Raw genomic sequence first — 15,024 nt, 5'->3', positions numbered from 1 at the left:
GAATTTACCATCTTACTAGACTGGCCAACTACCGAGCTCCAGGGAGGTTCCTGTCTATACACCCCTATACCTCACAACCATGATGCTGGGGTGACATGTGCATGATACTGATCAGTTTTCATTGTGGATATTAGAGTAGAATCAAGGCCCACTGAAATGGCTCTCCCAGGCTGTGTAGTGGCTTTTGAGTGGCCTGAATAGAGGACAGACATATTGTGATTATCTTTCAATATCTTTAAACAGTTACCTATTTAAATCTGTTTACATATACATAGTCCTTGATTTTGTAGAAGCCTGTTCTCACAGTGTTTAAACTAAGTCAAAGACTGTCCTCTCATTTTCTGCATCTTTATCCATAGGTATACATATATAGGTATGCATATACCCATGTATATACAACCTTAGAGTTAGATAAAGGATTTATTTGAATTTGAAATGTAGTATTTGTGAAATAACAAAAGAAGTCATGAGATTTTGTTAGCTGAGTCTGGCAAGTCTCAGCACAGAGTTATCTGGGAGAGAAGTACACTTTCCCTTGAAGATAAATGCCTAATGAACATTTTCAAAAGAACTCAAGTTCAAAATATGATGTAGTATTATTAAGTAATAACATTTCATTGTCAGAAGCGCCACTTTTTAAAGGCTGTTTAAGAACAATTTCACCTCAAAATCCAGAGGATTTTTTTTGTTGTTGTTTGTTTTTTCTTTCTTTTCTTTTTTTTAAACTATATTTTGTTGTCTTTTTAATTTTGGATGATTTTTAAGTAGACGAAAGTCTGATACATATATTGAAAAACTTCCTGTAAGTAAATATGTATATTGTTCACCTGTATTAAGTAATTTATTGACTTGAATACATTGGATTGGGAATGTAGCTCAGTTGGTGGAAAACTTGCCCAGGTGTGCACAGAGACCTGGGTTTGATCCCCAACACCATTTAAACCAGATGTGCTTGCTGGTAATTCTAGCAGTGGGAGGTTGAGGCAGAAAGATCAGAAATTCAAATTCTGTTGACCATCTACTGATGGGCATACAGCCTACCCTTAAGAGCAGTTTATTTCCTAAAAAGACTCCCTTGGAGAAAACTAAATGTTCATTTGCAAGTGGTTATCAACTGGAGATAGCTTTAAGGTTAGGGATGAGGGCTTGTGTCCATTTCTCCTTTCAATTCTAGGACCCCATCCGGTGTAGACACCTGCAGGCCCTGTGCATGCTGCCTCAGTCTCTGTCAGCTCATATGTGTGTTGGTTCCACTGTTTTTTAAAAGGCCTTGTTTCCTTGGTGTGCTCCATTCCTTCTGGCTCTTACATTCACTTTGCCTCCTCTTCTACAGGGTTCCTTGAGCCCAAATAGAAGGGATTAAAAAAAAAAAGTACATCTGTGAAGACACAAGGACAACCTGCCCAGGATAGAGGTTCCTTGCAGTATTGCTAGAGTGACGTTTCCCTCATTCCTCATCACGAATCCCTACTTCTTGCTCCTGTTCAGCTGAGCCCTGGGATAACTGGTTATGCAGTCCAATCAAGCAGTGTGCTTTCCTTTCCGTATACAATTTTAAGAGTCTGTGCATGCTACAGGAGATTCCTGTAAACTTTTATAACCAAGTAGAGTGAGAGACAATTAAACAAAAAATTCCTTTACAGTAGACAAGAGTCATAACACCATGAGAGCCCAGAGGTGAATGGCTAACTTGCTTTATGGGGATTAGAAAAAGCAATTTGCAGATAATGTCTCAAGCAAACATATAGAGTCTTACATTCTGTTTACAAGAACACACTGTCAAATATATTTTATTTGTTTTTTGAGATAAATAAAACAGTGAGTTAGGCAATGTGACAGATTCTAAAAAAAGGAAAGAAATAGACTGCCTTGAGTGGGGATTAGTATTTGTAAATGGCTTGACTTTTCTAGAACAACAATGACACATAGTTTTAAGATGTTAATGTTTTCCCATCTTTGATGTATTTCCAACACCTGGCTTATCGTTAATTCCAAAGGGAAACTTTCATTTACATGCTTGACTGAGAAGAAAATGTGTCAGCTTACTTTAAAAAAAATACTGGTGTTAGTCCCTGTCGAGCCGCTCATTTAACTTAAGCCTGGAAGCTCGAGGAGGCTGAGAAGAATAACTCCTAATTTTGCCTCTTTATATATTTAAACAACTGGACATCCTAAAAATCCCGTCATGTTTATGTTTTAAAAGCAGTTCAAGACAATAGCTTTTAAGTCCTTACTCCTAGAAAGTGCTTATAAATTATTCTTGTTGTTGTTGCTCTCTATAAAAAATGTCTTTGTTGCACTAGTCGCACGAATAGTCTCCACACTAGCCAAGACTTGTCAGACTGGTTCTCTATGGATCATCAGCGACTTCTTTCTTCACCTCACTTTAGCCTACAAAGCCACGGGTGAGCTGATGCACATGCTCAGTCGCGGACCGGTCACCACAGGACTCGGATCTTGCTAGTCAGCGATGCATCGGTGAGTCCTGGTCTCCCTTCTACCCAGTAACTTGTAGTCTGCACTCAAGGACTCTTGGGTCTCCAGCTGACTTATACTGTTTTATACATGGCATCGTGTCAAGTAGGTTTTTGTTCTTTCTCTAGGAGTGTTCCCTCTCTCTCTGTTCATGCTCTGAAGAGTTTTCCAAAATGTAAAGGAGACAATAATGTACTGCTATGCTTAGTTTGCTTGTTTGGGGGAAGAATACTATGCTTTTCTTGTTTAGGCTTTGTGGGTCTTATGAGAAAATATACTCATTTCATAAAGTGTATATAAGAAATGTAAATGTGAGCTCATGTGGGTTAAAATTGTTTACTTCTCTAAGTAGTCTAATATTAAAAAGTATAAAATTAAAAAGTACAAAATTTTGAAAGAATAAGAATGAGTTTCAGATGGCTGCTTTGAATAGCTAAATTGCCATAATTAGATTTTGAAAATAAATCTAGTGATGGAGATGTAGTAGTTCAGGGGTAGAGCATTTATCTGGCTGGTCAGAGACTTTGGTTTCAATCCTGAGCACCACAGACACATCAAATTCCAATATACCTGGCCACAATAAACGTCTCTATTGTTTTCTTTCAATGTCAGAACCTAAATAGTAAGAAAATTTTAGTCTACTAATTTGGAATCAAAATAATCTTATTTAATTTTATATTAAAATTCATTTTCTCAAATATGTTGATAAGTCCCTTTTGTTTTATACTTGATGAGTAAGTATCTTTAACACTTTGAGAAGAAAATATAAAAATTTCAGTGAAATCTGTGCCTTCACTGCATAAGGAAAAAGCCTGATTTTGTCACTGGTAGAAATTCTACATGTATTTTTATAAGAAGTTGGATATTCTTCTAATATCTCAAAGAGGCAACTAAGAGCTACAGATCTTGCAAATATAGTGATATCTGCCTTTTACAAGCATTTTTTGATAAGCATGATGCTTGTTGTATCTATCCTTTTACCTTTCATTCACTTTAAGAACATTACTATAGAAAATAGTACTTCAAGAAAGTCTCTATCACGTTCATCATACTAGCTTCCAGATCTTGTCTATGTTAGATCTGACTGGATTTGAATTTGGTTCTAAACACATAGAGAAGCTGCAATGAAGGAAATATTGCAGTGAATTCTTTTTCTATAATTTATCTCTAATTTAAAACAAAAGATGTGCTAATTTTCAAAAGTCTTGTTTCAGAATAGATGAAATTACCTCTCAAGTAAACAAACAAAAAAAATTCCAAACCAGCTAACAATCAAAAAAAAAAAATCTTCCCCATCTGAAGGTTTTATAAGCAAACTTGTGAGAATGGGGGCAATATTGGATGAGATATAAAGGGACTGGGCTGAGGTGGAAAGGGACTGGGCTGAGGTGGAAAGGGACTGGGCTGAGGTGGAAAGGGACTGGGCTTATTACACAAATTTTCAACAGGGTTGCTCTGAAGAAACAGGAATAAGTATATGTTGATAATTGCTGTTTGAGGACTTTGGCTCATTGCTAGAGCAGAGAAGATACAGCTGGAGAGTTGTATTTTCTTCCCCTTCATCTTTAGCCAAATTCTGACAGCCTTCTTCCCAGTCCACCTAAATGAGAATCATTATTTATGAAATGTAAGGGTAAGAAAATAATTTGGACTGGGTAAAGATTTTTCCTCTTACCCTTCAATTTTCTTCAAATAGTTATGTTATATTATTTTTTGAGCACAAAGAAGTCAACACATGGGTTTTATAAACACATACAGAAGAAAGAATGAAATCCTCACTGTGTAAGCTTATAGGAGGAGGAAGAGGAGAGGATATTTCTTAAATATTTTTATTTTCTTAAATATGTTTACCAGTAACTGATGATAATGAAAATTAAAAGTAAGCGGATCAAACTTACAGGGATTGCTGTCCAGACCTTTTAAATAGCTGAAGGTGAAAGAGTACTATTCCAGCAAAATAAAATATACAACTTTAATTTTTACTTACAAACTACTTCTCAGAGAGTAGCCCCTATACACCCTCCCATTAGAATCAATAAGCACCTAATAAAAGTAGAGTTATTTGGCCCCATGCCGTAAAGCCTAATAAATTTATGGTTGGAACACATGTTAAACACTTGCCCAAAGGAAATCTCAACTCCCTTACATTTGAGAAAAAAACAATACAGTGTAGACATGAAAAAGAAAGGAATATGTGAGGCTGAAAAAAAAAACCCACAAAGCATTAATGAAACAGTTGTTATTAAAAAGAATCACCCTTTGCTTTGTTTCACTTGAAATAATTGTATCTTAGTGAGAGGCACTCTCTCCCTAGTCACCTTTCCCTTCAAGGAAGATGAGCACTTATTTGTGCAGCATGGTGATGGCTGCAGACGGGGGTCATTTCAGAAGGTATGGAAACTGAAGGGAGGGGGCAGACGTATTTGAACAGTTCATGTCCAACAGGGAAGCCGGCCTTATTTTTTTTATCTTCAAAATAGGTTTGTTTACAGGAAAAACTTCACCGTAAAACTACACCACACCCAGAAATTAGTCAGTAGTGACACTGAAAGGATTTTTCATTGACAGGTAGGTTTAGAGTTGCGACACGTCTAGGCTACAAGGGTTTTTAACACACACTCATTTCTCTTTCAGCTAAGATCAGTGCTGTCCATCGAAAAAGCTGTAGTCAGTTCTCGTTGGGATAAGCCCTATGAGGATTCAGATTATGTATCTTGTAAAATGTATACCATCAAGCAAGTGAATACAATAAATAATCACTCTTCTAAGTGGTTACTGTTATCACCCCTTTTAAAAGATAAGGTGGTGTGGTACAAATAAATGGTCCAGGCTCACTGTGGGATCTAGCACCTGCATTTGCGGTCTGGAAGTCCAGGCCCATTTACCTACAACAGAGTGTCTATCACAGGTGGTTACTGAAGGACTCTTCAGTCATTGGAGAGCCTGACAGAAATGGAAAAAAAATCCCCATATATCTACATGGATAAAATATAAATACAAAGGTCAAGAGACAGACGGTATGTAAAAAGCCACATGAAATTGTCTACACATGTGCTGAGGAGAAGCTAGAGTATAACTTGACTTTCATGTATGGGTCTCTAAACATCTTTAAAGAATCCACTATCTTACTAATGTCTAAAATTTGTCTTCTATAAAATGAACATGTGACCTAATTTCCCCATTGTCTTAAAGGTGACCAGTGACTGTGAGCATAGCATTTAGATTACATCACTGTTTTCCATAAATGAGTTCATCGGTTAAAATTAACCGTGACTGTCTTTTCTTCTGAAATAAGATTGGTCATTTTAAAGAGCGAACAATTTGAAATATCAGCACTGAGTTTTATACCCAAATTGGAAAGCATTCTATACTCAGCAGTTGTGGAATAGTTCTGAGATATTATGTGGAAAAATGGGTTCCATGGATGTTCAATGACTCTGTCAGTGTTAGTGTTTTGAAGAACTATATTAATAGTTACTCAGGTTGGGTGGGGTGGTATTCAAGAAGCCGAGGCTGTAGGATTGTTTGGGTTCAAATGTTCATGGACATCCTGGGCAATATAGTGAAACCTCAGCTCAACAAAACAGAATAAGATAGAATTAATTCCAACACATTTTCTGGGAGCTACTTAATTGAAGATAATGGGCAGGAAATGTAAATAATCTCACAAGTCTGAGATCAGTAGATTAGGGATCAGGAGGACTGAAGGCTGAGAATGAAAGTGGGTTGCAGAGGCGTTAGGACTTCATAACAGGACCTGCAAGCCTGACCTTCCTCCAGGTACATACATGGCTTGTGTGGGAGGGTGAGTTCTCGGGGTTTCAAATAGTAATTCTAAGATAATAAACTAGTTTCAGGGAAATCCAAAATACCACTGAAGCATCATTAAATTTTATCTTGCGAACGTTTCATCTGAAGATGTCAGATGACATATGTATTTTGAAACTGAATAAGTAAACCCAGAGGGATTTTGCACTTTGTCTAAAGTTAAACTGTGAGTCAGCACATGACAAAATAATAATTGCTATCATTTGAGTATACTATGCAACAGCTACCATCTTAAAACATTACCTTGTGTTTAATCTTTATAACAATCCATGGTTGTATTGTACCCATTCTATAGATGGGAAAATGGAGGCTCAGAGACATATCATTGTTTTTCAATTGCTAATAAATGACAGAACTGAAAAGGAACACAGGTCTGTAAGACTCCAAAACCTACGTTTTAATTGCAATACTGACCCATCCTTACTGGGCCTTTCTGTTCGTCTATGTGGGTCCTCTGTGACCAGTTTAACTGTCTTACTGTATTAAGAGATAGAAAAGCTGTACTTTGAAAGAATGATTCACTTATCCAATAAACATCCTCTAAAATTAGCCTCTGCAGCAGGAAACACGGAAATTCCATTCTACAAAGGGAACAGAGCAAGATTAACTAATTTGCATATGGCCACAGGAATAGGTGAGTCAGTCAGTACGAGAGATAGAATCTGACCTCCCAGTGCACCTGTGTACTGTGCATAGTTTAGGAGGAGAGATAGGTTAGTGTGGGCTAACTACATGGCCCAGGAACTGTTGTTATGACTAATACTGTTAGAACTTGAATAAAAATAAATGGCCCTCTTAAAAAAATTAACATTATACATTTATTATATACATGTTGATTTGAAATACCTACACATTATAGGATGGTTAAATTGAGCAAATGAACATGTACAGTACTTCACATAGATTATTATTTTTTAGTGAGAACAGGTAAAATCTACCCTCAGTACTTTTCACGCATATGATCCATTGTTATTAAATGTAGTTGTTATGTGGTAGCTCTCTGGTGCTTATTCCTCCTGGTTAACTGAAAGTCTATTTTATAAAGTTAGACTGAATATTGAAAGCTTGTCAGTCCATATGTCATAAAATGCCAGGAGGACACATGCAGGGGGAATAAAAAACACTCCCTGATGGACAGAGATTCCAGCATAGATGTTGTCATTTGTTGCCTTCTAGCAATCCAGTGAGGCAACTAATTTTAATATTAGATGGCAATACACACAGGGAAACTAAAGATTGGTAAGACTGAGTCTCTCAAATCTCTGAGTCAGTGATGGGTGGTGGAACTGAAGGTTTAACAGGCATGTTCTAGCCCCAGCTCTGTGCTGTACTCCTCCGTCTCTGTCATGCCATCAGCCTTGGATTCCTAAGTCCTACCTTGGCTAAGCAGAGTTAATTTTCCTTGTCTTTTTAAAGAATTCATTCATCTTTGCATCTCAACTTTTCTAATCAAGAAAATTTCAAATCCAGTTAACTAATATACACCTATGACACTGTAAAACAGTCATTCAAACATGCAGTACAGTCAAGCCATTGTTAAGCACTTGGTCATTCATTTGCTACCTCTGGCTTTGGGAATTCAAAGAGCTCTAACACTTGCACTGTACACACCTTGATTAATATGAGGTAGCTGTATGACTACTCAGAGCCTAGCACGGTATTGACTTCAAGATGGATGCTTTTCTGCAATTATTTTTTCAAATCTAATTGCTCTATGCCTAAAGTGGGTCTCCAGTATCAAGAAAAGAATTGCTGTGGATGGATTAGGACCAGGTATGGGAGGTTCCTCTGTCTTCCTTCCATAAACCCTCATGCACATGTGAGGCCACTCAAAGAGAAAATCGATTTCATATTATGGAAGAAATAATGACAATGGCTGACAATCACTGAGTATTTAGTGTTTGCTTGGAAAAGTACCCGCACTTTTACAAATGTTTGCCGTTTGATGTTGGAAGATTCTTATGAACTGGGTTATAGTGTTGGTTCAATTTGTTGGTGGGAAAATGTAGACTCAGGGAGGCAAGGAACTTCCCCAGGGTCACCTAGCTAATGAAGGGTACTGTAAGGGACAAACCCAGGCTGTTCATAGCCAAAAAGCCCATGTCTTAATCTACCAAGTAAGAGAATGGAAACCATTAGCTTGAAGTTTCAGAGCTTGTAACAGGAGATTATTATTATTATTTTTGAATATATAGAATAAATGATTTTCTTAAGGTCTTCAAAATACACGTGAGCGTTTAAAGGAGAATTTACAATAGTATAGAGATTTCAAAGTAAAATGATCTGAATATAATGCATCAATAATCACATTGAATGTATGTGGTCTAAATCAGTGGTTCTCAACATTCCTAAAGCTGCGACCCTTTAATAGAGTTCCTCATGAAGTGGTGACTCCCAATCATACAATTAATTTTGTCGCTACTTCATAACTTTAATTTTGCTACTGTTATGAATCATAATGTAAATATCTGATATGCAGGGTGGTCTTAGGTGACCCCTGTGAAAGAGTTGTTTGACTGCCAAAGGGGTTGCAACTCACAGGTTGAGAACCGCTGGTCTAAATACTGAAAGATTGGGCTGAAGGGGAACTCAGTGGGTAGAGGCACTGTGCCAAGCCTGGTGTCCTGAGTTTAATTCCCAGGGCACACATAATAGAAGGAAAGCACTGAGTTCTGGGAGTTGTCCTCTGATCTCCATATGCATGGTGTGTATACCCTTCCCTGCAAATGAGCAAATGTAATTTTAAAAATGTAAATGTGAATACGTGCTGAAAGAGATTTTTCAGATGAGATTAAGGAGAAAAAGAAGACCTATTTTCCTTCTAGAAGGAACCCACTCTAAATATGATAATATAGAAAAGTTAAACATATGATAGGGAACCCAAATATCAAGCAAACACTAATCAAAAGCTATATGTAAGTATGTATATTAATCTTAGAAAAAGCAGACTTTAGAATGAGGAAAAGATTGGGCATAAAAGGCTAAACTGACCAAAAAGATAGCAGTCCAGAATGTGTTTACCCCTGTTACAGAACAGAGGTTCAGATAAATAAAACGGACAGTGCTGAAGGGTAAAACAGGCAAATCCACAGTTACTCCTGGAGGCATCAACTCTTCCCTATCATGATATGACAAAACAAGTTGACAGAAACTCAGGTAAGAGACAGAGAACCTGAAACAATTTGACCTTATTGACCCATAGCAAACCCTCTACCCAAAAAAGGCAGAGTACCAATTCTTCTCAAATGCACAGGGAAAACCTACCATGATACTCTACTGTGAGCCATAAAACAAAGAACAGTAAAATGCCCTAGAATGAACAGTAATGGGCATGGTGGCTTGAAGGGAACATTGTGGGGGATGGCCAAGGCTGCAGTTAGAGGAAAGGGGTTATCAGATTGCAGCTGTGGCCACCATTAGATCATGGCCAGGCAAGATAAGAGCCAGGGGGATTAATCTGCAAAACCCTCATCTTTGACCATGTGCTGTAACGAGAAGATTCTTAATTGAGACTTTGCTGTTTTGGAATGTTACTACTAAATTTATTATTTGTATTTCAGAAATTACACTGCTAGTAGAAGACATTAAATAAAAATGTTCTCTTTTTCTGATACAGAATCTTCTAGAAAGTTACTAACCATCCATCTTGAGGTTCTTTTTTTCCTAAATATGACATGAATTTGGTAAATTCATGTAAATACCAAATTACTTTACCATAAGGACATCACAGTCGTATCAGACTTAACTAGGAACCTCAGGGTAAGAATAACAGCAGATTATTTGAGAAATTTCATTTTGTTTAGTGTAAAACAGGTCTGGAGGCTGGAAGCTGTGGGAGGAGAATGTGACAATTAGGTATCTAGGCTCTTTTTATAATGCTGCTCTACCAAAATTAGCACATATTTTCTAAAGCAGGAACTAATAAGGATACTTAATTAATTAATGTGTATTCTAGTTATGACATACAAGTCAGAGGTCTAGTAGATTTATTTGGTGTCTACTCATTCATATGATGAGTTTTCTCCCTCTTTCTCCTTCTCTCCTTTTGTGGTACTGAGGATTGGATCTAGGGCTTCAAACATTCTAAGTAAGCATTTGACCACTGGGCTGTCTCTTCAGACTTCATTTTATTTTTTAAAGTTAGAGACAGGGTTTCATTAAGTTTTTCAGGCTAGCTTCTGCGTATTTGGAATTACAGGCCTATGTGATCAGACTTGGCTTCAAATGGTGGCTCACATCAATAAAGAACACATTTATTCTGCAGGTTGTCATGTTCCCTAGTTAATTACCAAGGATTCTACCTTCTGAGTATTTGGAATTACAGGCCTATGCGATCAGACCTGGCTTCAAATGGTGGCTCATATCAGTAAAGAACACATTTATTCTGCAGGTTGTCATGTTCCCTAGATAATTATCAAGGATTTATTTATTAAGGAAAAACACAAATCCTTGAGATAGGTATCTAGAAGTCTCTACCTCCAGTAGAGTGATAAAGAGAAAGCAGGGGTGGGGATGGGTGGGAGATACCTGACTCTAAAGTTCGGAAGCTGAGTCACAGCTATAGATTTGGTAGCTATGAGTATCTAGATATAAATTAAAGTCATGGATGCTGCTAATTATAATTACTTGGTTCCTCTGATTAGAATCCTTCCCTTGTAATTTCAGGGTATTGATGTACATGGAAAAAATCTATCTTATTTTAATAAGAATTTGAGGATATTAATGTGTTATTATTAAAATGCTAATACTTTGAAGCATAATTGAGTGTGTAATGATCTACTTCACAAATCTTTCAATCAATTTGAAATCTAAATTTTAGTCCACCTATGTTACAGGTTACTATTTGTGGCAAGACATTTATTAATTAGGTAAATTTACTTTGAACAAATCATATAAAGATAAATAGGGTCCATAATTTTCTAATTACATGCTTATTGCTAAGATAATTCAAACAACGTTTCAGCATGCACAGGAGTTTGTACATTGTTTGGGGAATCCTTGGTGATGGGTTACTCTGCTTTCCTGGAAAATGGTGCCTAGCGCACAGGGCATAGCTTGTGTTCCACCTGCCAATCCCAATTTTAAGCTTCATCAGGGCATAACTTAGAAAATTTCAAAACCAGTTTAGACAGCAAATAATTAAAACAAGAAGCTTTTCACAGATTTGATACTTAATTGATCTTTGTCCATGCAATATTTTCAGGGGCTTTTATTTTGAATTGATGGAAAACACAATTTACGGTAGCTTAAAAAACATTGACTAGTAGAGAAGTGGTAAAAATGAAAGATAAAAGTTTCTTAATGTCCCTCTTACACCTGTTTCCTAAAATTAAAGCTATTGGTAAAATCAAGAAAAGATGACTTGTAGTCTCTTAAGTCTCTTAGCTTGCTGCAAATTAGGTCAAATTTTCTGATATTGTAGTCAACAGAAAAGCAGTACATTTGAAATATTACATATAGAAGACTGATTAATACATTGCAGATTGCTTTTAATGTTGCTAAACATTATTTCTGGATTGTGTGAGATAGTTAGCCTTAATTTTGATTGATCTCAAAAAGGCACTAAGGTAAATTTCTATGTATTCCCTTGATTCTCAAGAAAATAGAGCATATGACATCATACTGCAAGAGGCTGGCTGGGATGCATGCACTACTCTGGTGTTGAATATTCATTCAGATTTCTGTTCCAAGTAAGACTAAGATCCAGGTCACTTGTCTTCAAGTTCACTGCGAGTTCACCTTGTCAATCAAGCTCTCCCAGGGGGACTGAAGTCAAAAGTCTAAATGGAGATTTGGTAGAAACATAGAAACATTACAGAAAGTGTTGGAATGTCTGAAGCTCTGTGTTAGCAGCGAAGGGAGGTCTCCAGCTCAGATTCCTCACCCTTCCTTCCATATCCCCCTCCACACACAGTAGCATAGGCATGCCTGATAATTCTTGCCCCACCCCACTTTAGAGGTACAGTCTCCCAGTGCTGGCTGCCATGGCATGCCTTGTTTGTCCTGCTGTAGTCAACTGTGACTTTTAAAGTTCCCCCATGACAATTTATTATCTTGAATAGAAGAGTATGAGGAAAGTAAACATCGGTGGTACTAAAGCTTACAACAGATCAACATCTGTATAATCCTATACCTAACTATTCAATGACATATTTTTAAATTTTTTTTGCCTTATTTATCCATAATTATAAATTTCTAGAGGTAGGGCAAAATGTCAACATGCATGCCAATTTGTGGCAACCTAAGTTGTAGCCTATAGGGTTGAGAAGTTTATAATGACATTGATGGCAGGGTCATATAGGTCAGGTCAAGTCCCCACTGTGGAGTCACTACTAGCATTTACATAAAATGTCTATCAAAGTCTGATGCTACCACTTGCAATCTTGCCAGAATTACTGTAAAGAAATATCACCTGAGTTTTGTCGTTGGTTAAATACTCTAGGGCTTGCCTAAGTTAATATATTATAGGGTTTTCTGTTAAAATAACTTAGAAATTGTTTACCAAACAATATGATATTTCTAAAGCCTACTTTTATGCCTATTATTCCAATAATCTTTAGCTATTTTGTAATATGATAGTGTTTCTTAAGCCATTCCCGTAATAATTATGAAAGCCTGGTCAAATCTTTTTAAATTTAAATTTGTATTCTTTACATACATTAAATTCTGACTGCAGTTTCCCCTACCTCCACTCCTCCAGTACCCCCTACTCCCTGAAACTCCCCTCTTAACCAGATCCACTCCTCCTCTATTTCCCTTAAAAAAAAAAAAGGCAGGCCTCTCAGGGATATCAACTGATTATGGCATAACAAATCACAGTAAGGCTAGGCACAAACCCTCATATCAAGGCTGGATGAGGCAACACAGTTGGAGGAAAAGGGTCCCAAGAGCAGGCAAAAGAGTCAGAGGTAGCCTCTATTCCTGCTGTTAAGGGTCCCACAAGCACACCACGCTAACAAACATGCAGAGGACCTAGCTCAGACCCGTGCTGGATCCCTGTTGTTATCTCAGTCTCTGTGAGTCCCTGTGAGCCCTGCTTAGTTGATTCTGTGGGTCATGTTCTCACAGTGTCCTCGCTGGTCAGATATTTTTAAAACTGATTGAAGGGCTTTGTGTCTGAATGGTTTAATATAGCCCCTTTCCTGTCAAATTACTTTTAATGAACTGTTATTGACACTGCCAGTATTGAGGGAAATAATAAGAGTGTTCTGCAGCTCTTTTTGTTTAGATGTTAATAATAGAGACTGAAGTTAATTATATTGCACAGCATGCTTTTTATGAAGGCCTAATAATGGTGTTGCTGAACACTTGTGCTGCTTTTTCCTTATGGATGCCAAAAAGAAGATATCAGATCAGAATTTGCTTTTTTTTTTTTTTTTCACTCTGTTTGGGGGATGTCTTCTAGAAACCTACCAGTGTTGTGGCATGACTCAAGGAAATGTCTGTATGCAAATACTTCTAGTACTATTTCCATTTTATATTTTTTACTTGTTTTGCCTTCTTCTTCCATCCACAAATTTAATTTAGTAGCAAGAGCAACAACAACTCCCCCCTCTCTCTCACACACACTCACACTCACTCACACATACACACACACACACACACACACACACTCACACACACACTTTTAGATGTCATCTTAAATCAGTTTGGTACAATGTGGGAGACAAAAATATTTGTGATAAGAACACTTATAGAGCAATTACCCAACATAGGTCTTAAATTAATCCCCAGAGCTGGAAATAAAAGTAGTTTTCTGAGATGCCGTGGAGACACAGAAGGAGTTGGACACACAGAATGGGAGAAAGGTAAAATCCATGTGGCAGAACGTAGATGAATAAAAATATGGGTTAGTTTAAGTTATAAGAGTTAGTGGGACAAGCCTAAGCTAATGGCAAAGCTTTCATAATTAATGTCTCTGTGTCATTATTTGTGACCTGATGGCCCAAAAGAAAAATCAAACTACACAATACCATCACACAGAAATACATGCAGGCAAATAAAATAATAAATTTTTTAAAAAGAAAAAAACTGTTTTCTTTTGTTTGTATTGATGCTATAAAATAAAATAGAAATAGTTGTTTGGCAACTAGTGATATTCTTGCTTTAATTGCAATTTCTTTATGAGAATTATTAATAATTATCATTACAGGGATTAAACATATAATTCAATCCACATAATAAGATGATTTTCTTAGATATTTCATAGATGTGTTCTGCACATCAACGAATGGAATATAAATAGGGTTTTTTGCAATTTTATGAAAATAATTTGCTTGAATTTCTTCTTAAAAAATTAACAATGGCAGCTAGAAAGACAATTCAACAGTTTAGAGCATTTATTGCTCTTGCAGAGGACTCAGGTTCAGTTTTCAGCCCCACACTATAGCTCATGACCATCTGAAACTCTATAGACCTGATGCCCTGTCTAGTCTCCATAGGCACCAGGCAAACGAGTGGTACTCATGTATGCATGCAAGCAGTCCACTAATACATTAAAAGATAGCAATGAAAACATACTACCCATCTCAGTGTTACTGTTGCTGAGAGGATATGAAATACCATGACCAAAAGCAACTTGAGAAGGCAAAGGTTTACTTCACTCACAGTTCTCTATAACAATTCATCATCAAAGCAGGGAGGAGGAGAACTCAAGCAAGCTAGAAACCTGGAGGCAGGAACTGACACAGAGGCCATGGAGGGGTCTGCTTACTGGCTTGT

At 37.0% G+C, this 15,024-nt stretch overlaps 1 protein-coding gene across 3 annotated transcripts in view; it reads left to right on the top strand.

The window, feature by feature from the left end:
• LOC128108575 (transmembrane protease serine 11E) overlaps window positions 1–15,024 on the top strand; it is a 113,937-nt gene that overhangs the window by 65,002 nt on the left and 33,911 nt on the right. For all 3 annotated transcript variants that reach the window (XM_052735309.1, XM_052735308.1, XM_052735307.1), the window contains one exon: window positions 2,391–2,478. In XM_052735309.1, the coding sequence (XP_052591269.1) occupies window positions 2,471–2,478 (8 nt within the window). In that variant the 5' untranslated portion in view covers window positions 2,391–2,470. The remainder of the gene's footprint in view (window positions 1–2,390; window positions 2,479–15,024) is intronic.

This window comes from Peromyscus californicus, unplaced genomic scaffold (genome assembly GCF_007827085.1).
Source record: "Peromyscus californicus insignis strain IS unplaced genomic scaffold, ASM782708v3 Scaffold_13__1_contigs__length_99412109, whole genome shotgun sequence".
Classification (NCBI taxonomy): domain Eukaryota; kingdom Metazoa; phylum Chordata; class Mammalia; order Rodentia; family Cricetidae; genus Peromyscus; species Peromyscus californicus.
Note: the sequence above shows the minus strand (reverse complement) of the source record. Positions and strands in the feature narration are given on the sequence as shown.